The 23,967-nt window shown below is 40.4% G+C and overlaps 1 protein-coding gene across 6 annotated transcripts in view; it reads left to right on the top strand.

Annotated features, from left to right (window-relative positions):
- Positions 1-23,967, top strand: part of CHL1 (cell adhesion molecule L1 like) — a 199,875-nt gene that overhangs the window by 150,434 nt on the left and 25,474 nt on the right. For all 6 annotated transcript variants that reach the window (XM_089681930.1, XM_089681933.1, XM_089681927.1 and 3 more), the window contains 8 exons: positions 94-195; positions 3,954-4,151; positions 6,471-6,541; positions 7,833-8,055; positions 10,963-11,078; positions 17,364-17,568; positions 19,951-20,073; positions 20,438-20,617. In XM_089681930.1, coding sequence (XP_089538056.1) covers positions 94-195; positions 3,954-4,151; positions 6,471-6,541; positions 7,833-8,055; positions 10,963-11,078; positions 17,364-17,568; positions 19,951-20,073; positions 20,438-20,617 — 1,218 coding nt within the window. The remainder of the gene's footprint in view (positions 1-93; positions 196-3,953; positions 4,152-6,470; positions 6,542-7,832; positions 8,056-10,962; positions 11,079-17,363; positions 17,569-19,950; positions 20,074-20,437; positions 20,618-23,967) is intronic.

The raw sequence follows: 23,967 nt of genomic DNA, 5'->3' as shown, positions 1-23,967 counted from the left end.
ATTCAATTAGAGTTAAACACATGTATGACCAACTCATATGTACAGTACATACATTCTTAACCTTATCAATAATTCAATTTATTTTTATTTCAGACGTTCCAATGCCTCCTGAAGATCTGCGTCTTTTGGAAAAGCATGAACGTAGTGTTTTGTTGTCATGGACAGCAGGAGACAGTCACAACAGCCCCATCACAGGTCTGTCATCTTCTCTTAATGGCTAGTTTTAGTTTAGCTTGATTGCTGGCAATTTGGTTCAGTAGCTGACTTCTTGGATCTCTACATTACATACACAGGCTGTGCATATTGCTTTGCAGTGCTACTATTATTGCAATTTAGTGCTTTGGTTAGTGCAAGTCTGTCAGTCTGCATAGATAGATAAAAGGGTCAGTCCACCCCAAAATTATCAAAATTCCAAATCAAAAGTCAAAATACAGTATCTCTTTCTGAAGTATCTAAAGAATTCTAATAGTGGGATCTCTCTGACAAGTGCCCATTTAAGGAAACCTATGATGAAGGGGATATAAAGTTACTTTAGCTGACTATCCTCTAAAAATGCTAGTTGCCTGGCTGTCTTTAGCTGCAATACTTTCTGAGTCACTGACCTGGAACAAGAGTGAAGGGTGAAAAAAGCCAGAGTGAAGTTGGAATTTCTGTTTTGCATACTTGTTCTAGGTCAGTGACCAAAAGTAGGAAAGCTGCTGCATTAGTCTGACAGAGAGGCAGCTTTCCATTTTTGAATTAGGCTCCATGCACACGGGCGTTTCAGTAACGCTGGTAACATTAGCTGTGTATAGTCACATTAAAAATGTGAGTTTTTCAGTGTTTTTGTATTAGTGTTTAGCTGCGTTTTGCTGCATTTTTTCACGTTTGCGTTTTTTAGTATTTTTAGGTTCACAAAAATGCTGATTTACCACGATTTACTGGGTTTTGCTGTTTTTTTCTGCATTGGAGTGTTTTTACAGCTAAAAAACTCCTCTAGAAACCCACTAGTCCAGCCAAAAAATGTCCCTGCCAAAAAACGTTGATTAAAGTCTATGTGTGCATGGACACATAGGATAACATGCTGGTGTGGTTACTAGCTGTAGGAAAAATGTCAAAATCCCAAAACAGCCGCTGTAAAAATGTCCAGTGTGCATGAGGACTTCGAGATCAGCAATAATCACCTCCATACTGCCTCGGTGCAGACCAATAGGATTGATTTACTAAAGGAATGGAACATAACTGACATCAGCACAACCTCATCTCATTCGCTAAGATATGTGAAAATTTGCTCTGCAAAGAGAAAATTAAAGATTCGTTCAGCTTATTGAATGAGGCGAAGTTGTGACTTCAGTCGTTAAATCATGTCCATGCAAAAATCCTGTTTTTTAACATTTTCCCTGTGCATGATCTAGTATTCTTTTCAAAGTAAATTTTCATCACGTTTACTAAGGTAAGTGAAAATTCCCTTGCAAGTGAAAACTCAACTAGAAAAATGAACATGTAGGACTCCTTTTCTAAATTAGCTGAATAGTCTCACTTTCTCTGCTAGACATTTAGCTCATTTTATATTAAAGTGATATTAAACCCATGTTTTTTTTAAGCATTTTCAGAAGCTGGTTTAGTCACTTACAGAGTATGCAGCTTCTTTTTCTTTTAAACCTTGCAAGTGTTCCAGTTCACGCTGGTGTCATGACCTCTGCTCCAGGTTTCCTGTTTCAGGTGGCTTCTTTCTCATTCAGCATCCTATGGAGTCACCTTTGCATGCAGTTGTAAGCCATGTACCGGGTTGGGCTCCCCAGGATACAGTGAAGTCACGAACGAGGAAAGCAACCCCAACACAAGCTTTTGCCACAACAGAATTTTACTTAGATGTGGCAAATAAACACAACCACAAATGCTGGAAACATACAATAAATTTACATACACCCAGCCCAAAGGCTGAGACCTTGTGCTGCACAGCACGGCGCCTTCTGATGGATGAAGGTAGAAAGTGAAGTAATTTACCTACTGGCGGGTACAAATAAGCTGCCACACCTTACCTGTTATTACCCTAAAAGAGCAGGAATGAGTGTATGGGTGTATGGTATGGGCTAGCCTGCGGTGCAGCACAACAGCTTACAATCTTGCACAACTCTACAGTATTCCCTCTCCCATAACTGGTCCTGTAGCACGTGCCTGAGTATTCCTTCTGACCAAAACGCCAGTCTGGCTTGAGTTTGTGGGATTTTATCAGCTCTCCAATGTGAAATGTCACTTTAAGTTGTGGAGTCCTTCCAATAATCAGTAACAACACTTGTGGCCTGACACAAACAGAGACCCTAACTAACTAACTATAGGCCTGGACTTAGTCTCAAGACGCCAACACTGAAATGAGGTGCGTGCCCGATCTTACCAACCCAGGTCTGCTTTGTATGCGCTGGTGACTCTGAACAGAACAAATGTCTCTCCAACAAGCATGCGGTCTTGCCGTATATGTTGTTTAGTTCCTCTGCTCTCATCAGCCTTCCTGGCAGCAATCTCATCAGCATTCCTGGCAGCAATCTCATCAGCTTCCTGGCAGCAATCTCACCAGCATTCCTTGCAGCAATCTCACCAGCATTCCTGGCAGCAATCTCAACAGCTTCACTCAGCTCACATGGCCCCTTCGTTCAGCATCGTCCAAAACATGGCTGCCATCTCCTCTTCCTGTTCACTTATCTTCTACTATGAGTGCAAAACCCCACCTCTTCATGAATATACAAAAATCTATGCAGTCTGAGCCTGTGTTAGAAAAACAGTGATATCTTGTGGCTAAACCGCAGAATGTCAGTCAAAACATTAATTTACTTCCACACAGTGTTCAAACAATGAGAGCTGTTTCCCCATCTCACACAGGGACTATAACTGCATTACCCTCCACTGTGTGCACCGATAGAAACCCACAGCTCCATGGCAAGGCTCCTTGCAGCTCCCTTAAAAATGATTTGTGCCACGTTCACTATTTCAGCATAATTATAGGAACAAAAGAAGAAGAGAGATGAACAGCACAGAAAAAAGTAAAATACAGTGAGAGACATAAGGAAAACACATATAACTGTCTGCATGGGCCTGAAGGACCACATAAAAACTGATAAAGAATCGTAGGCTGAGCACCAAGGCTCTACAGTAACTTTTAAGCAATTATATTCAAAGATGTCAGACTTAAAGTAAATTTGTCACATACCTTGGCAATTGAGTCCACAATGACTAAATGCATAGATTAACAATACATTTAGTGTAAACCATGGCAGAACATTCAGTAGATCCATAGTATTTGAAGTTCTGTAAAGTTATACATTGCCTTTCCTTGCAAGAGTTAAGAGGTACTCAATTCCCCCACCCCCATATTTTTTCCCACTTACCTATAGTGTTCTTCAGAGCACATACTCACCTGCACAGCAAATCCAGCATTGTCTTACTGAAATATGTTGATATGTTGTTCAGGTACCATCTTGGTACTCTTCAGCTGAATGCCTCTTCTGGGTTTGATGACGTGCCAGACCTACCCCGCCCCCCCCCCCCCCCCAAGCTGTGTGTGCTGATCCTGCACACACAGGATCCCAGGAGGCTGCAGGACCAGGTACATGGCATTCTGGCCTAGGATAGAATGGCAGTGGAAGTCAGTTCTAACAATTTTAGAAATTTAAAAAAATAGGCGAAATATAGGGGGGGTTGTTAAAGCAGAACTAGCTCCCTTTTGGGAGTTGAATTCAGCTTTAAGTTTTGAGAAAGAGGGAGTCATCAGCAATGGTAATCTCCATATTTATCTCAGACTGGCGTATTTATCCTTATTCTGTTCTAGGTTAATGGCTCACAAAGGAAGGCACAACTTTAGTAATGTAAAAAACAAGTCAACAAAGGCAGCTGCCATAATTCTATTCTGAGAGATTTTCAACATTTTGGACAGCAGAGAATTTACAGCTTACTGATAACTATGATCTTTCTTCTCACAGAGTTCCTCATCCAGTCAGTAAAGAGTATGGAAGAGGCAGGACAATGGGAGGATGAAACCACTGTCCCGGGAAATGTCACCACAGTCCAATTATATCTCAGTCCTTATTTTAACTACCAGTTTCGTGTGCTTGCTGTAAATGGAATCGGAAAAAGTGCTCCAAGTGTTGCATCTGAGATTTACAGCACACCACCAGCAGGTAAACATTTTAACTTGCAATTCCCAATGAGCACAAGTGGCTATTTGCATTTTGCTTCTTCATCTTTCTAACTGGAATTTAGCCGAGGCATATGCTTGCTGTTTAGATTTGGCAGTGGACAAATGCAACATCCATGTGATCTTTACATAAATGGTCCTGGGATCAAGATACATTATGGTACCAGTGTTTATGCCATATGCAGACCAACCACCCATTGCCCAGTCTTATTTCTAGGGAACATGGGGTTAATTCTAGAAAACCCATCCCAGGTTAATCATTTTTTGTTTGAGATTGGTTGGCTGGGGCATGTCTTAAAGCTGAGGGACAGTCCATAGGCAACAAACAAGACTTCAAAGTCCAACTGTCAAAGGGAAGCATGAAGAAAGGTGTTGACTGTGTTCACCCTACATTAGTCCATATGGATGTGTTTCATGATTAACAGTGGGCAAAGGTTTCCCAGCCTCTTACCCTCAGGCAAATATCTGTTTATGGCTAGCTTACAAAGACTTAACCCCCATGTACTCTTAAGGCAAATTGGCAGTTTCTTACTAGTCCACATTAACCAACGTATACTCACCTATGCATGGTTCCCCTGCTGCTGTGTTGGGAGTAATGCAATGTCTAATGTAGATATCAAATGCTTCTAATTATGGGGGAATATGTGATTCCCCTCCCATAATGCAGTGTTTGTGTTTGGCAATTGGCTGCACTGTCATATGAGGATAACACTGTCAAAGCTATGTAAGCTCTGACACCATCCAATATGGAGCTTAGATGGTGTTTGACTCCTGGATGGGTGCATGTGAAAGATGAGCATGGATGGGATGGGGTGGACTAGCAAGAGACTCTTTACCATGAATGGGTAAAGAGTCTCTTCAAGCCTGACCGAGCATCTCCCAGCAGTCATCAAATAAGGATGCTAAGCACATTCATTTATATACAGATGATTACTGGAGGAAACATACAGAAATCTATGTACTGAATAAAATATAGTACTTAACTTACAGACCTGCAAGAAAAGCAAAAAGTCATGTCAAAATTACTTTCAGCTAAAGGATATGTTCACTTTAAAAAAATAATAACAATAAATGCAAATTTTTTTGGAGGTAAAAAAATGTGCATTTATAATTTTTTTGGAGCCTGTAAAGCATTGCACCAGCAATCAGCAGATCCCTGGTGCCATGCAGGTCTCCAGCAGACTGTCAGCAGACAGTTAACACTGACAGGAAGACTGAACAAACTAAAACAGAGCTCCACAGTGTCTTGGTAGTTCATTGAAAACTACAAGTCAACAGCTGCAAAGAATGTCGGTACTTGTAGTTCATTCATTCACAGAACTTTGTGAATGAATGACACAGCTGTTTGGGCAGCTGCGCTGCTTTCAAAAACTGACAGCTAGTATGGTGAACTTCTCCCTGTACTGCTGTCACAGGGAGGAGGGGATTGTGCAGCGGCTGCAGCAGTAGGAACATGTTACATGTTCCACCCTAAAAAATGGGTGGAACATGTAACATGTTCCAAAAGGTGAACTTGATCCTTTAAATGCTGCATAACAACTAGAATTTTCTAGTTAATGAAAATACTCACAGGGTAGAAAAATACAAACAAAATAGTGAATAAATAACTAAATCAACCAACACTGTTAGTGTACATTTACCTTATAACAATTAGGTATACGATACAGTATACTTCATATCATACTTCTAAGGAAAAGAGGGAAAATTCCTGATTGTAAGCCATCATCCCCAAAATAACAATTAGATGAAGAAGGAGGGACACCCTAGGACTTGGGACTTTGAAGGCTTAAATAGTACCAAAAATAAACGTGCAATATTGTATTTCCTCTTCGTATTAGCACAATAATATGGGACTTCAAAGACAAATATATCCAATTGGGTATACAGACCACTACGACCACACCACGGGGCACATGGAATATCTCAGTATCCAGATCTTATTGCATTTCCTCTTTATATTAACACAGTAAATGTAGTATAGGGCTTAGAAGACAAATATGTCCAATTCCGTCATTCATCCCATCAATATTACAAAGAGCCCTGGGTATAGTGCTCTCTCATATATGCAAGAAACTGTGTACACTGGCTCACAAGGACAGATATAAACAACTCGATAGTGCAAGACCCGTACAAATACTGCTCCCCAATATATGCAGGAAGAAACCGTATATGCCAGCTCATGGAGAACGAGGATTAAGTTATGTTAATCCTCGTTCTCCGTGAGCTGACATATACGGTTTATACTTCTAGGCATTATAATCAAAATTTATTAAGCAGTGCTTTTGATTTGTTTATGTTCCAGCTCCAGACAAGAATCCTAATGTGGTGTACTTTAACACTGACAGTCCTGATGAAATGTCTGTGAAATGGGAGGTAAGATCCTAAAGCGGGGTTCCAGTCAAACTGTAAAAAATAAACATTTTAACTTTTAAAAAACAGCCACTCACCTGTCCCTAGATCCCGCTGTGTCCTCCCCGCAGCCTGTTTCACTGGCCATCCTATGTTCCCAGCACCGGCATCTTCAGTGTGGGCACCTGGCTGTGCCAGCTTGTGGCTTAACAGTCAGGTGCCTACTGCACATGCGCAAGTAGCACTGCGCTTTCTGGATGGTCTTGTAGTCTTCTGGGACCTGTCACGTGTCCCAGAAGACTACAGGGAGGGAGGACAAATTCCACTTCCAACAGCCTAGGCTATCGCAGCAGCAGTGGGAGTGGGTACCTGTCAATTTCGGGTACCCGCTCCCCAAGGGTGCCAATTCTTAACAGGGAGCGGGAGACCAATCCTTAAAGCAGAATTTCCCCTTTTGGGTGGAGCTCCGCTTTAAAGTGGTGCTGAACAGAGCTACACTTTGTAACATACATTGGGGTCAATTCACTAAGAGATAAATACCACATGAATTTTTGAGTTAAAATACCACTATTTATCTCAAAAGTAGTCAATTCACTAAAAAAAAAGCGTCATTTATGTGGGTGGAGCCCTGCTCGCCTGCATTATTTTCAGATTGTGACAGTGGGTGTGGGGAGAAGATTCCTAGTTCACTGTCATGGGGGGAGAGTCTGCAGATGCTGGAATATGTTACATGTTCCACCCTAAAAATGGGTAAAACAAGTAAGGTGAACTTATCCTTAATGACTACAGAGCTGCATTCATTCTGGTCTCCAAGGGCTTGTTCACACAGGCAGCCAGTGGGTGGTAAAAGCAGGTGGTTGAATTAAAGTTTTACTGTCTCCGCTGCCCGCCCCCCTCCCCCAACCCCCAACCACCATCCTCAACACAGAATTGCAGCCATTCAGGGCTATACACATGCTGCAAATTTAAATGGCATGTCACATTTAGAGGGTGGCACTGCCACTCAACACCATTCACTCAAGTGAATGAGGCTGTGCCTCAACCATGTGCAATGCATAGCATGTGTGGCTGCAGCATGATGGGTCGCCATTTTGAAGGTTAAAACAGGCATTCAAGAGATGTGGCATATCACCTCCTCATCTCCTGTCAAACGCCTTCTGAAAAGCAATCCACTGCAGAGGGGTGGTAATAATAGTCACAGATGTGATTGAGCCCTTACTTCTGCTTGGCGTTCAGCTTTAGTGTTTTCTTTTGACAGTGTTCTTACACAGCCTACTATCTGTCTGCAATCTGCTTTTCTTATTGGTTGTTGCAGCCTCTAAATTCTGATGAACATAACGGGCCTGGACTGGAGTACCAAGTCAGTTGGCGCCTGAAGGGAGTGGAGACTGAATGGCATCACAGAAAACTGAAACATCCCCAATTCATTATAAAGGACACACCGGCGTTTGTCCCATATCAGCTATACATCCAAGCTGTCAATAATATTGGAAGTGGCCCTGAACCTGAAGTTCATACTGTATATTCAGGAGAGGACAGTGAGTATCGGCCAATGACCTTAAAAATATTGCTGTCTACAATATGCTCAATAATTGTACACTGTTGGATTTATTACTTTGCACAATTCTTAAGACTCTGTTGAATCAGCCATGCTCAGTATTTTATTCACTTTAAAAATCTGATGCCATTATTCATACAACTGGACAGTAAGCTAACAGCTCCTCTGCTTCCAATGCCTTCACTCTTATGAAGCAATACAAAATAGTTGCTATAGTTCACTGAAGTAGAGCCAATGTGGGCAGCACAGCATGGAGTTTGCATGTTCTCTTCATGTGCTGCGTGGGTTTCCTCCCACATTCCGAAGACATGCTGGTAAGTAAATTGGCCTTAGTATGTATATATTGGAGGTAGGGATTGGATTGTAAGCTACAGTCTATGTAGAGCACAGCTTACATTGGCAGCGCTATGTACATTTCTGTAATATATAAATGAACTGGCAGTGTGGGCTGTAGAATAAATTGTGCACAGTGTAGGTCAGGACTAAGTCCTTGGCACCATAGGAGTAACATCACAATAGTAAGTAATGTTGAATGCAGAAGTTAAAGGAAACCTATATCAGGGAATTATGGAGGTTGGAACATTGCTGAAAAAAGCAGCTGATACCATGCTTCAGAGTTTACACAATTGCTGTCCTGAAACAAAAGTTAGGATAGAGAGAGCACCAATAGTGTAGAGGTAACTTTAAAGTGGAATTAAATTTATAGATTTGACTGATTTCCAAAACAGTTACATTCAGGACATGCCATGAATGATGACTCTCACAGTTGCTTGTGCTCTCAACTGAACTATCACATGCTTGGTAGTGGCTGAGTAAATGAAGGGGTTCCTCTTGCACCTCCTGAAGTTCTGGAGTTGTAGGCTGTAGTGCACAGGCGTCGGACTCCATTTCATCAGCATGATGGTTGCTCTCCGGTTGCATCTGTAAGACTGTATAAATGTATCTACTCTTTATCATATGAAATAATTGCCTCTGCATTCGATTATTACTGGTTTTAGTAATAACTTAAGACTTAAAGGATAAGTTCATCTTTCATAACATGTTACACCAGGAGCGGACTCACAACTCATGGGGCCCCCGGGCAATAGGGTATCATGGGCCCCTGTGTTTTAGCCCACACTCAAACTACACCCAAAAAAGCCTATGAAAGGTACCAGGGGCATCTCATGGGGCCCCCTACTGACCCCGGGCCCTCGGGCAGTGACCAAGTTTCCAAATGGTCAGTCCGCCCCTGTGTTACACCTATATTCAGGGTGTAATACTCCCAGCTAGCGGGGGATCTTCTCCCCCCTCGCTAGCTGTCAAATTGAAAAAAAATGTTGCTGGGCGGTGCTCCGCTCACCCAGCCAAGTCACTCATTCACAGTCCTCTGGCTTCCCTGAATGAATGAACTCCCTGAATGAATGAAGTCCTGACAGTTGGGTTGCCACCTCATCCCTTTACCCCGAGTTCACATATCCGTGTTCCTGTGGGCCACGTTTTGCAGGGCATGAGAGCCCATTCATTTGAATGGACTCCCGTGCCCCAGGACACAGGGAAGAGGTCCCTGCACTTCTTTGGAAACCGCAGCCCGCACGGGAACCTTGGTTCTCAGTGCGCTTGCGATTTCCAGCGCGGGCAGCATGCCATTAGAATTAATGGCACCAGCCCACGGGTCCGCATTCTTCTGTGTGTGCGGTCTCACAGCGGCACCACCCGCACAGATGTGAACCTAGCCTTAAAACCGAACACATATTAATTACACAGAATCTGAGGTTAATTTAATGCAGATAAGGCACTAGGTGAGTTTAATTACCACCTTAATCAGCCACAGAACCTGTGTAATTAATATGTGTTCGGTTTTAAAGGGATGAGGTAGCAACCCTACCTGAGCGGCTGTGGGCTTGCAGTTTTCAATGAACTACCATGGCACCATGGAGCACTGTGGACGCCGTGGTAGTTCATTGAAGCTTCCTGTCAGAATATCTGCTTGCTCATACATCCCCTATGGCAAGCAGATATTCTGACAGGTCTGCAGGAGATCTGCATGGCATCAGTGATCTACTGATTGCTGGTGCAATGCTGTAGACAAAAATAATAAATGCACATTTTTTTAACTTGCAAAAAAATGTGCATTTGTTATTTTTGTCTAAAAGGTGAACTTCTCCTTTAAGACGGAATACAATGTTAATGGTCTAGAAATTAACTGGATCTTCAGTCCTGGTTCACACTGATGCGGTGCGGAATTCACAGCGTTTTATGTGCAAATTCCGTACCGCATCAGTATGGCACCCCATTCATGCGAACCGCTCTGCGTGTGTGTATGTTAAGTTAACACTCCAAAAGTGGTCTGCAAAATGCGGTGTGCAGAATCAGATCGCATAGGTGTGAATACCCATGTGATCCGATTCTAGTGTGGACCGAAAAAAGGGTCCTGCACATTTTTGGTGCAGGTGCGGTGGGATTAGAGCCATACAAAATGTATGGCTCCAATCACACCGCATGCAAATCGCATGTGATTTGCACAGGAATGCGGTGCAGTTCCTGTGCGAATCACATGTGATATACCGGAACGCATATATGTGAACCCAGTCTCAATGGTATTTAATCAAGCGGGATTACAAGCACAGGTCTTGTCAGCAGATCATTTGCCAGCTGAGAGACATTGGCTGAGAGTTCAGTTTTTCTAGATTTAAGATTTTTTTCTTTTTTTAGCTTTAGAATGGGCAAAATCATCCATTTTCTGTGATTATACGGTATCTGGGGAAATCTTCTGATTGATAATATGGCATTTGTTTTTCCCTTATAAACAACACAAAAAGGTACTATCAGGTCTCACTATCACAGAACATACATGTTAAAGTGTACAAAAAAAAGCATTTATTGTGTTCACATTATGTCCACACAGATCCTGATGCAGCTCCGTTTAATGTGTCGGTGAGCATGGTAAATCAGTCCATAGCTAACGTGACCTGGATGGAAATCTCTCAGGACAGAGTAAGAGGACATCTGGCAGGTTACAAGGTAACAGAGGGTACAAAAGAAAAGGGGGGGGGTCGCATCACCATTTGAATATTGCAAATAAAGATACATTTATTGTGTAGAAAGAACAATCTTACACCAGGATTCATATATTACTGTGCTCAAGTTGCTCATATAAGTCCTTTGGAATAATCTGCTTTTATTATTACTGTAAACTTTTTCAAATTAATTTTGTGTTTTTATCGCGGTTTTCTCCCTGGAGAATCAAAGCATTTGGTAGATGAGAGAGCCATCTTGGGCACACTCTGTAAACATGAAGTACATTTGTAGATTCTTATGGTGAAGAGTACAAAATCATTCAAGAGTACACTTCCCTAGGAAAACTACTCATTTCTTGCATATTCCAGGTCCAGTTCAGCCGCATTATTGTAGACTGAGACATTATACCATAAAGCATACCATGCTATCAGCACCCTGATGTGATTTTATTTTTCAGTGCTGGTACTGTTTGTGTTTGTGGTTGTTCAAAACACTAACTGGGGAATTAACTAAGCTTCCTGCATCATTAGAGGTGCGGGAAACTGTCAGGAGTGGTGTGTATCAAATTAACTAAACAGTTGTTTCAGCAGATAGCTCACATCCTTTTCTCTGCTTGTGCAGGGGGGGGGGGGGAGGGTTGACAACTTTGAGCTAAGTGGGGAGTGCGGGGGGGGGGGGGCCGGAGGTGTACAGGCACAGGTGCCATGAGTGTAACACCACAGCAGAACAGAGAACTGATCACCCCTAATTAACAAAGGGGAATTTTTTTATGTTTAGAAGAGTGATGCAAGTATTATGCTTCCACCGCTCTTTGTTAATTCCCTCCAAAGGCTTATTTAATAAGCCTTAAAACCAAACTAAACCAGGGTGGATTTGATTTAAATCAAACTGATTTAAATCACGATTTAAATCACGATTTAAATCACTAGTCAGTAAGGCTTGATTTAAATCATAGTTTTCTACATAAAGACTAAATCTTGCTGGTATAACTTTAATATGCAAGTAGATGAAGATTTTTAGAATAACAACTTTTCATAATAGTTTTTTTATCCCACAGCCGTTTCCTCCTGTGCCTCTACCCCCTCCCTCCTAGATTGTAAGCTCGAAAGAGTAGGGCCCTCTAACCCCTCGTGTGCTGTTTGATGTTGCTGTTCTGTTTCATGTATTGCCCCCCCTGTATTGTACAGCGCTGAGTAAACCCTTTGGCGCTATATAAACTCGATAAATAAATAAATATTTGGACAACTTTTCTGTTGTACTTAGGAAGGAGAAAAATAATCATTACCTTAATAATAACAATTTAAATAGATTTATTCAACTGAAACAATAACATTACAGCATATGTTATTTGCTTAAACAAACATCCATGTTTGTTAACTAATTTGGCTAAACAAAATATATATATTTTAAGAAACTTAGACTGTCAGCCCCTTCCTCCTCACACTTAGTTCACTTTCTTCTTGTGCAGATATATTCCACTCCAAACAATCAGAAAAATATTGTTTCTATTCTATTCACTGAACTTTTTGAAATTTAGCACTGAAGGGGTTGATTCTGTATTCATAGGTTTGTAGAAGTTAGGATTAAGGTCTTTTTCTTAACTCTGTTCATGTTATAACATTTTTGCTGTGAAGAAGAGGCATGTGATCTCTGCTGAGTCAAATTTAGTTTTGAGAACTGCAAAGTAAACCAAGCATCTGTGATAATATCTTGTAGGCAGAGAAACTGCCCAATAATCTTACAAAAACCTCTGGAAGAGCATGACATTGTGAATGGATTAATGGAATTTATTTACCCAAAAAAATAAACATATACAGCCTTATTCTACATAATTAAAAAACTAATCTTTATTTCATGATGGAATAACCTTTGGATGGTAATATATTTTCCTCAAAAAGCATTTTATTTAAAAAAAATCCGATTTAAATAAAAACAATCTGATTTAAATAAAAAAAATCTGATTTACATCAAAAAAATCTGATTTTTTTTTATTTTTTTTTAAAAATCATTGATTTTATCCACCCTGAACTAAACCCATCAATTTAACTGTTTATTAACACAGTTACATTCAAAACATGCCATGAATAACAGTCACAGTTATGCAGGCCATAGACGGGTCGAAAACCGGCCGTTTTTAAAAAAAATGAAAAATGTTCAATAGGCCGATGTTACCACCAATGGTAAAAAAAATCAGCCGATTTTCGTCCTGTCTACAGCCAGCATTTAATTACTTCTGTTCCTTGCAGAGAGCTCCACTATTATATTTGACATGAAAAAGTATTGTGGTTGCAACAATGTATCCATTTGTATCCATTTCAGATACAGATGTTTTTATTCAGATACAAATAGATACTTTTGTTGCAACCACAATACTTTTTCATGTCAAATGTAATAGAGGACTGGAATTCTTTTTCATCTTCTGTTTCTTCTTCTTTTTCTTCTTCTTGCAGGTCACGGCTCATGCGCAGATTTTTTTATCGGTAAAATGATCGGCCGATTTGCCCATCATTGCCGGGAAATCGGGCGATCGGCAAAATCGGCCAATTTTTTTCCAACTTTACCAATAAAAAAAAAGTGCCAAAACCCGAAAAACGGCTGACCAATTAACCCACTAACAGTGCGAAAATTTTTGACGCGTCTATGGCCTGCATTATTTGTGCTCTCAAACAAGCTGTCAGTTATCAAATGGCTAGTGTCACAACTAAACACATGTGAGCACCATGGCAACTACAGATCAAATAAAGGCTAGGATGGCAGCTTCCTTGGCTGTAAATGATAGGAAGGATTAGTTCCACTTAATGGATGTGTAGTAACTGTCAGCAACCAATCTGAATTCATCTTTTAGGGTTCTTCCACACAGTGCGGCCCCGTTTAGTGGATCCGCTTGCTCAGCAGAGGATATCTCCACTGATCCCCACTGAGCAAGCAGGTGACAGCTCTATATCTGCTCCGCTGCTGCAGAGCAGACACAGAGCTGCTTGCTCTCCTCAATGGGCTGTCAGATGAAAATGGACAGCCTGTACATTTCCATCCAACCTGATCTGAGGGTATTGGATCCCCAACTGTCCCTTTTTTGGGGATCAGATTGGATTGGATGTCGACCACTCCATAGAGGAGAATGGAGGTTCCAATCGGAAAAACGGAAAGGCGGACCCAATAGGAATGCCCATCTGAAAGTAATCTCACTACATGAAAGGGAAACCTGATTGGCTGCTATGAGTTATTAAATTTAGTTTTTGTTTTGTTTTTGCTTTGTTTTTTTCAAACTTTTCATATAAACTGCACCTGCAATTACATTAGTATTGAAAAGCCTTTACTGGAAATTTATGTGAAATTTAAATGTCACTAAACCTTAAAAAAAAACATATTCAACATTTTAATTGAAAGCCATCTGTATCCCTTATAATGACAGGGTATGCCAGCATATCAATAAAAATAACTTTCAATCTTCCACACCTGCCACTTACTTTCTTAGGGTGGCTACATTCACTGTACTGTACTGTATGTTGGAACGTTCTCATCTTTCTATGCTCACCACCAGCATGGACTAGAGTAATGTCCATGATCCAGCATCGGCAGGCAAAAACACAGAATGCCTATCGATGAAATCCCTGCCTATGGCTACCTACAGGGCTTCATTTACTAAAGATGGAGAGTGCAAAATCAGGCTCACTTCTGCATAGAACCCAATCAGCTTCCAGGTTTTAATACCAAAGCTTAACCAATTGAGCTCTGGAAGGTTTTACCCTCTTCATAGCCATGGAATGTTTTTTGCTATTCAGCACTGCACTACTTTAACTGCCAATTGCTTGGTCATGCAACACCGTACCCAACTGAAATTTATATAATTTTTTCACAAAAATAGGTCTTTCTTTTGGTGGTATTGGTCATCACTGGGGTTTTTTTATTTGTTATTATATAAATGGAAAAAGACAAAAAAATTTGGAAAAAAATCTTTGTGTTATAAAACATATCCAAAAAAAATCACATTTCTTCATAAATTTAGGCCAATATGTATTCTGCTACATGTCTTTGGTAAAAAAAGATCCAAAAAATTATACATTAGATAGTTTGTGCACAAGTTATAGCATCTACAAACTATGGTATATTTACTGGAATTTATGCATTTATGATGCTATACTGGTAATGGCGGTGATCAACGACTTATAGTGGGACCGTGATAGTGTGGCAAGCAATCTGCCAAACAGCCAAATCGCTGCTCTGTGTACAGAGCCCTGTGTTGTTTGTAAACACAGGGCTCTGAGCTGTGATTGGACACAGCCAATCAGCAGGTCCCGGCCATAAATCATTGGCCAGGACTTGCTTTCAAAATCCTGCTGTGTCCAACCGCAGCACAGGACAGCAGGGAGCACATGCGTGCCCCAAACTCGGAAGCAGAATCACAACTTTATTTATGTTGCTGAGCCTGCAGCTGCCATTTGGTCACAGTAAATCTACTGTGATTGGACAGCAAGTGGTTAATTGAACAAGCTGGGGTTAGAAGCTGATTGGTCTCTATGCAAAAGTGAACCTGATTTTGCACTCTCCAGCTTTAGTAAATAAACCCCACTGGCTCTAGAGGTATCCACAAGGAAGAGGAATGCAACAACAGGGACACATGCACAGTAAAAGTGGCAAAAGCATTGATGGATAGGAAATGTAGTTTTAGCAGAGCAGTGCGTGTGACCACTTAGATGTGCATTGTTTGCAACTGCCGATCGGGATTTGTATGAAAAGAGGGTCTCTTGTGAGCACGCAGGGCTAATGTTTTCCATAAGGAACAATGTGGATGAAATATTTTACATTCAATAAAATGTGGTATAACCCTAAGGCTGGCCATACACTATACAATTTTCTGTCCAATTTTCTGTCCAATTTCCTTTAGATTTACCTTCAACTATGTAGTGCAAGGGCCTGCCCAATTGGATACAACTGAAAGCAAAATTATCAAGAAAATTGTATAGTGTATGGCCAGCCTAAGTTCACACCTAAGCGTTTTATGCAGCATTTTTCATTTTGCAGAAATGCAGTACAGTCCATTTAACATGATTTCCTATGGGACATGTTTACACCTGTGTGTTTTCACCCGGTGTGTTTTTTAGAAAAGGTCAGGAACTTTTTTGAACGCAAAAAGTTGCAATTTTGGTTCTATACACTTCAATGGAAATGCTGCAGCAAAGCATGTATTGCGTTTTTGCCGCGTTTTTGATGTATTTTGCATTTTAAATCTGCCTAGCAACAAGAAAAATAAACCAAAGAGAAAAAAACTCAAAACGCATCAAAAACATGTAAAAACGCAATGCAGAAACAGCTCAAACGCAAACCTGCATAGGTGTGAACCTAGCATTAGAGTTCTCTATGCTGGATATATTTTTTAGTTTAACTTGGATAATTTAGTGACACTTGAAAGTGTATGTCAAGCCAAAACCTTTTTTTTTCTAGTTTCCAATAAAGTGGGAAAGGATAAGCACTCTATTAGGCTAAATTTATGGGGGGGATCAAAACAGGTGGAGGAGCCGCATTTTACCCTCATCACCACCACCAAAGCTGCAATCCCAACCAGAGAGGGTTGTATACTTACTTTGGCCACCAAACACAACCCATTCAAGTCAATGGGCCTATCCCACAACCCCCTGTAACTGTGTGTGGCAGTGTGCACTTTTAGGGGTTATACAGTTGGAGAGGAGGTGAATAACGCATCCAACACACCTATCAAACGCCCTCTGAAAAGTGATCCACCGTGAATCACTCTTCAGGAGAAAAAATAGTGCAATCCCTTAATGTAATGAGCCCTTTGAGAGATTTACCCTCACTTTCTGTCCTGCTGACATCAGTTTCAGTAGATTTGACAGGTGGGTGTTTATTTACTAAAGCTGGAGAGTCCAAAATCAGACTCCCTTCTGCATAGAAACCAATCAGCTTCCAGGTTTCATTGCCAAAGCTTCATTGAACAAGCTGAGGTTAGAAGCTGATTGGTTTTGTATGCAGAAGGGAGTCTGATTTTGGACTCTCCAGCTTTAGTAAATAAACCCTGTGGTGTCACCTGTCCAACTCGGCATTTAGCAGATGCACTGAGATAAAAACATGGTGGCTGCAGTGGTGTGTACTGCTCTGAGCAGCAAAATGTCCATTTGTAGGCGTAGAAAGATATTTTCAGTGTATTTTGCCTGCTAAATAAACAGCAGTTAAAAATCTGCTATTGTTGAAGTTGGGCAATGCTGCCTTCAACATTTGGCAACATTGTTTAAAATGAAGTATTCTAAGCAGTTCATTGTATATTTTTTTCAGATAATGTACTGGAGAGTGAAAAGTCTTCAGGATGGAAAAACCCACCATGGCCAGCGCCATGTTCTATCATTTCCTGGCAGGAGGGACTGGGCTATAGTTCCGAAACTTCACCCGTTCAGTGAATATCAGCTGTGTGTGGCAGCTTATAATACAAAGGGAGATGGACCGGAGAGTTCCACAGTAACATTCCAAACACCAGAAGGAGGTAAGCCAGAACATTTAACTAGTGGGGGTTGGTGGGCTTGTAATTCAGGAAGAAAGGTTTTGTCAGCAAAGGCTTTTAGTTACAAGAGAACTGGGTGTAAAATGGTTGTTTTTTTATATAAATAAATGTATTACTTTTTCTAAAGTTCTGTTTTACAGTTTACATTTTAGAATAACAATTACTAGGTAAAGGACACATTCCTGCCACATTTGTGTTGAAAGTTTCAGAACTTTGAAGTTCATGTGTAGCTTTTCTGGCCATACTTCTCTTCTAGGTCACAGGAATGCACGTTATTTCTGCACTCCTGTGACCCAGATTCAGCCTACAGCAGACTAAAGCCCGCTTTGTCAGATGGTCTCACAGAGCTGGTCCAGGCTCTGAAAGGATCCTGACTTTAAGGTCGGGATCCACCCAGATGCCTGACCGGCAACTGGCCCAGCCTGTCAGCTAGCTGTTGAGATCCTGAGCCACCCGCTCCCACCCCTTCTACAGCCTGGCACTTCAGTAAGAGCTGGAGGGGCAGAGCAGAGAGCCGGTGACTGATAGTCACCACTCTCTGCTCAGTGGAGACTGAGAACTGAGCAATCCGCATTCATGTGGTCGCTCAATTCTTGGTCTTACAGGTGGCAGGGGACAACTGCAGCACTGGATCCATGCTGCAGCCATGTAGGTGAGTATATATGTTTTTTTTTTCGTGATATCCCACAATTCTTCTTTAAATCAGTATCAGGGATATGTGATTTTCTGGTGCTGCGGGGTTATGTAAGAGCAGGGGCGGACTGACAACTCATGGGGCCCCTGGGCAATAGGGGCTCATGGGGCCCCTGTGTCCTTGCCCAAACTCAAAAAAGCCTGTGAAAAAGGTACCAGGGGCATCTCATGGGACCCCCTACTGACCCCAGGCCCTCACACAGTGCCCGAGTTTCCAAATGGTCAGTCCACCCCTGTATAAGAGGCTTCACCTATTACAGACACTGGTCAAAAGTGTCAACTATGCCCACCCTTTCATCTCCATGCTCCATTTATAGAAGCTGTGTTATCAGTTCCTGCAATGAAAAGCACTCTATGAATGGAGGACGAGCAGATGAATGAAAGGTCTGACTCCTTCATTCATAGAGCGCTTTTCATTGTGGGAACTGATAGTATGGCTTATATTAATGAAGCAAGGAGGTGGAAAAGGCACCTTTAATTAGTGCTGTGACAGGTGGAGCCACTTGTATTAACCCCCACGGTACTGGAAGATCACAGCTATGGAGGTATCCAGAGCACTAAGGAATGAATATTTACAGGGACAGGGCACCCACCAGCATATGGGACACTTGTCAGTGATGTAAATACTGTCCCTGGTGCTGATTAAAAATCCCTGATGCTGATTAAAAAAAAAAAAACACATAGCTTCAGGGTTAATATTTAATGTGCAAAAAAACACAACACCGTGTACCCAAAACTGTCCAAAAATTGGTAAAATTGAATACAGCAAAGACACACCTAAAGTGATTGTAAAGGTTCATTTTTCTTAAAATAACAAACATATCATACTTACCTGATCTGTGCAATAGTTTTGAACGCAGCGGCACTGAACTGTTCTGGGTTCCCCCGTTGGCTCTTGTGGCCTCGATCCTAAGCCAGGCTGTGTGCCTCTATAGACACACACACAGTGCTGCTTGCACCCCCCACCCATCCCCCACTCCCTCCTTACAGGATTTGACTGACAGGAGCAGGAGACAATGGCTCCCGATGCTGCTTATTCTCCTTTGAGAACAGAGAACATGAAGAGGAGCTGCTGCAGATGAGCATAGAACTGGATCGAGATTAGGCTCAGGTAAGTGGTGGGAGCACCTTCTGAAAGTTTTTTTACTTTAATGCAGAGAATGCATTAAGGTAAAAAAAAAAAAAAAAGTTTTGCCTTTTTAACCACTCTAAATATAAATGGTGCCTGTTAAAGGGAAACATTCAATGTTGTTGTGCTGCACCTAGCAACCAACTTCTGTCACAGCAAACATTTCACTGATTGTGCAACATCAATCTTTTCCTATAATTAAAGTTTTAGAGACTGAAATAATTTTGGTAATTAAATTGTATATGGCTGACAAATAAACCTAATGTCTTTAAAACTTGCATCTTTAAAACATGTATTTGCTTGAAAAGAGTATCACTGCAAGGTCTATTTATCTTTTTTTTCACCCAAGATTACCACAGTTTACACCCATTTTTCACATAAGGCTTGATTATTTGGGTGAATCTTGGTTGAACGTTGTGTAAATCATGGTTTAAAAAGTTGATAGATAAACCCTTTAAATTTCAAGCTTTCTGCTCAAAAGAGTTACTGAAACTAACTGCTCCTTGCTCCATTATGCAAATGTTACATTTTTTTCTTTCTAGTTCCTGAACAGCCACAGTTTCTACAAATTGCAAGTTCTGACAGGGAATCTTTCATGCTAACCTGGGAAGCACCAAAAAGGGCAAATGGCATCCTGACCAACTATGTCTTGTACTACCAGATGAGTATGTTCTTCAGCCAGACATATTGGGGTTCCTTTTAAAACCTGCAACAAATGAAATATAGGACTGATACCCATATTATGTTTAAATACAAGTACAAAATGTATTTCTGAAACCTGGAGTAAATTTAGAGCTTTAGCACATGCTAACCACTAGTTATTTTTGATCAAATGGAACAATTAACTTGATCTGTTGATATGGACAACTGCTCCTTTTTTTATTCCAGTGTTCTCTACTTCAGTTTTCATATATTTGCCCCATTGAGTACCTTTTATGTACTATATGAAATACTGATATCTTGTTGCAATATGTTAACTACTTTACAAATTCTTTCTGTGACTTGATTCTTTGTGGGGGTTTTTTTCAGTTAATGAAAGCAATGGAATCGGAAACCTAAGCAATATCACCATAGCTAACCCTAATGCTCTCAGCCAAAAAATTCCTCGTCTTGAGGTTGGCACAAGATACAAGTTCTATCTGCAGGCATGTACGCAAGTGGGCTGCGGAAAATCTGCAACTGAGGAAGGACTAACACTAGCACAAGCAAGTAAGTAATATAGTAGACTTTATATTACAAAGTGAAATAAACTACACAGCTCTTTTTATAAGAAATATTTCTTCTGAGATTTAACAAGGACCACCCTTGGTGAAAAAAAAATATAGATCGCAGACTGTCTATCTCTAATTACAAGGTTAATACAATGGATCTGGCAGAGATGTGCCACACCTAATATTAACCATGAGTCAACAGTCCCTTAATATGTTACTTTGCGCCAATTTACCTTTCAAACAAATAAGCTACTAAAACTACAATGATATAAATAATAAAAGAAAATATACAATAATGTGCTGTGCTATACAGTAAATGTGCATCTGCTATAGCCAAATAAAGGAAAGTATTGTCCAAACAGAATACATGAATAAATATGTGTCAATCGTATAATGCCAGGTGCATAAATGAACATCAAAGATGACAAAATTCATTAAAATAGCCAATATATACAGCAAATAAATATTAATTAAAAATAAATTAATTAATAGTGCAGAGAGTATAAAAAAACATAATAACTAAATTCAAAGTGAATTTCAAAGTGTCAAAGTCCTCACTATAGGTGTATAAGAGTTTGTGTGGAAACAACAATCCATGATTGTTCTGATTTCTTTATAACCTTGGAAAAAAACATTCAGTGAAACCTTCACTATCACCAGTGGACACACTCCCAACTTCCAAGATGGACCTTAATATTATAAAAGGTCTAATCACAGCATCTTCCCTTCCAACTGAAAACAGCTCTCTCAAAGTATCAATCATCTCCGTCAATTTTCTTTTCAAAGGCCCTCAATAAATAAAATGTAAAACACTACATAGTGTTCTCCGTTAATTAAAAACACTTATTTAAAACATAAAAAACTCACATGTACCTGTGCAACCATATTGTGCACTCAAATATACTATACTATTCATAAGTATTTTGATAAATTTGTAATCCTTGATGTTTATTCATATACTGAACATTATTAATTAATTGAATGTATTGATGTATATTTATTTGTTTTGTCTGGGCAACTTTTTTGCTTTATTTGCTTTATAATAGATACACATTTATAGCAAGACACATTATTGTATATACATAAATTACAAGTGTTGGTATAAATCCAGATTACAGAACACAGAAAATAGCAATGCTTTCATGTTTAACCTCTGACTATAACTGTTTCGATATGCCAGTAACAAATGACCAGCAAAGAATGACCTATGACCATTTTTACAGTTTCCTTGCAATATTGGCACATGTAGAAATGGACACAAAATTCATAACAAGCTCAATCTCATTGAAGTCAGTGACACTGTTTTCACCTCGGAAGATATAATGCTATTGACAGCAGAGATCTCTTTGTGCATTTTGTACACTATTTCATTAAAAATGCACTAAAAATAGGAACATGGCTTTTGTATTAGGCAGCATAGCCACCTTCAGAGGAAAGGAGTCCACACAATGACAATCATTTTAGAAGGCAACTATAGAACATAATTGTGATTTACACCAGCACTCCCTATTTTCTATTTTTTAACCAATAAACTGGTGTATTTATAGGCTAGGTTCAGCAGCAAAAAATGTTCAGTTAGCACAAGATTAAAGAAAAAGGGCAAAGAATCATTTTACCAACACCATCATTCTACTGACAAGTCATATATATTGTATGTGTCAAAATTGTGGAGAAGCCTAATAATGTAAGCCACCTAGCATTACCTCCTGAAGCTGAATTTGTCTGCAATTAATATGAAGTGCTAATGCTGTGACATTGGTATGAAAAGAGTTTTTACTTGGATAATAAAAGATTTTAGCACTGTTAGTATGAACTCCTATTTATAGATTTTACCTGCTCCTCTAGACTTCTGATCTTTATGTTTCAGACTTTTGTCTGCCATTCAAACAAATAAATAAGAGCAGTATTAGGACTATGGGGGTGCTAAAATAAGGTCTGCAGTGGAAGGCAACCCCCTATGCTAACAGAAGGATAGTAAGAGGTGATGATATTTGATTATTGATTAAAGTGGTTGTAAAGTAACATTCGTAAATTACTTGCATCCCCTCTGTTTTAAGAAGATATGCAGTACAGTGTGTCTTTTTTTTTTTTATTATAATGCTAAATACTTTCCAGCACAGCATACTGTCATATGTCCTCCCTCCATTGTTCTTCCTGATCTAAGGGAGTACAGCAGGAGGGGCTGAGATTCCCTCTGACATATGCAAGCTAGCAGAGGCGTGACCACACAGAGGCGCTATGCAAAGAAAGTGTTTAGCATTATAATTTTGTAAAAAACAGTACTTTATATCTTCCTAAAACAGAGGGGATACAATTAATTTATATATGTTATTTTACAGCCACAGGGGAATAGAGGCAGGAGGGGAAGAGCAGGGGCGGACTGACAACTCATGGGGCCCCAGGGCAATAGGGGATCATGGGACCCCTGTGTCCTTGCCCAAGCTCAAAAAAGCCTATGAAAAAGGTACCAGGGGCATCTCATGTGGCCCCCTACTGACCCCGGGCCCTCGGGCAGTGCCCGAGTTTCCAAATGGTCAGTCCGCCCCTGGGGAAGAGATTGGCTCACAACACTTACTGCAGAAGTAAAAGGCAGGGAGGGAGGGAGAGATGCTGATACTCTAAACACACAGCAAGATGAAGGGGCATAAACTGACCACACTATCATGGATCAGCAACCATGATTAGCATGGTCAGTACACATAGGGGAAGATCAACTAGGTATTTTAGAACATGTATTGGGACAAATGACAATGCAAAAGCACTGTGCTATTTATCATGCTTTAAAGGAACAAGAACATTTTTTTTTAGGGTTACAACCACTGTAACAGTGGCTCTGTTAGACCTCATGCATACAAATGATTTGAGCCACAAAATGTAAAAAAATCAGGCTTGTGTGGGTGGGGCTCACTATGCCTAAATGAGGACCCAGAGAAAGTGTTCGCTAGTGCCCCCAAAAGATGGGCTGAGGCAAAAGTTGCATCCAAGTAGCACAACATAATTGCACTGAAAGCTGGAATCAAATCATATTGCAGCACAGTGAATGAAGCTGTGTGTCCAATATTGGACCAGGCCAAGTTGAATAACTATAAACATTCTTTATTGAAATTTTCAAAAAGTAACAATAAGCAATTCACGCAATATCTTTAGTATATATTCCTGTACATGTTCTGTTAAGAGCCCATAGCTAATCTCCTGGTGCCCCTAAATGACCATGAAGTAATCATACCTTTATATAGGTGAGAAAGCCCTTAATTTTCAAAGTCCATTTAGCAGTGGAATGAGTCCATATACCTGTAACCAGTGGCAGACTGACAACTCATGGGGCCCCTGGGCAATAGGGGATCATGG

Source organism: Staurois parvus, unplaced genomic scaffold (assembly GCF_062004578.1).
Source record: "Staurois parvus isolate SC_StPar_1 unplaced genomic scaffold, SC_StPar_1.0 ptg000282l, whole genome shotgun sequence".
In the NCBI taxonomy this organism is placed as follows: Eukaryota; Metazoa; Chordata; class Amphibia; order Anura; family Ranidae; genus Staurois; species Staurois parvus.
This window is presented reverse-complemented; position numbering and strand designations above follow the sequence as displayed.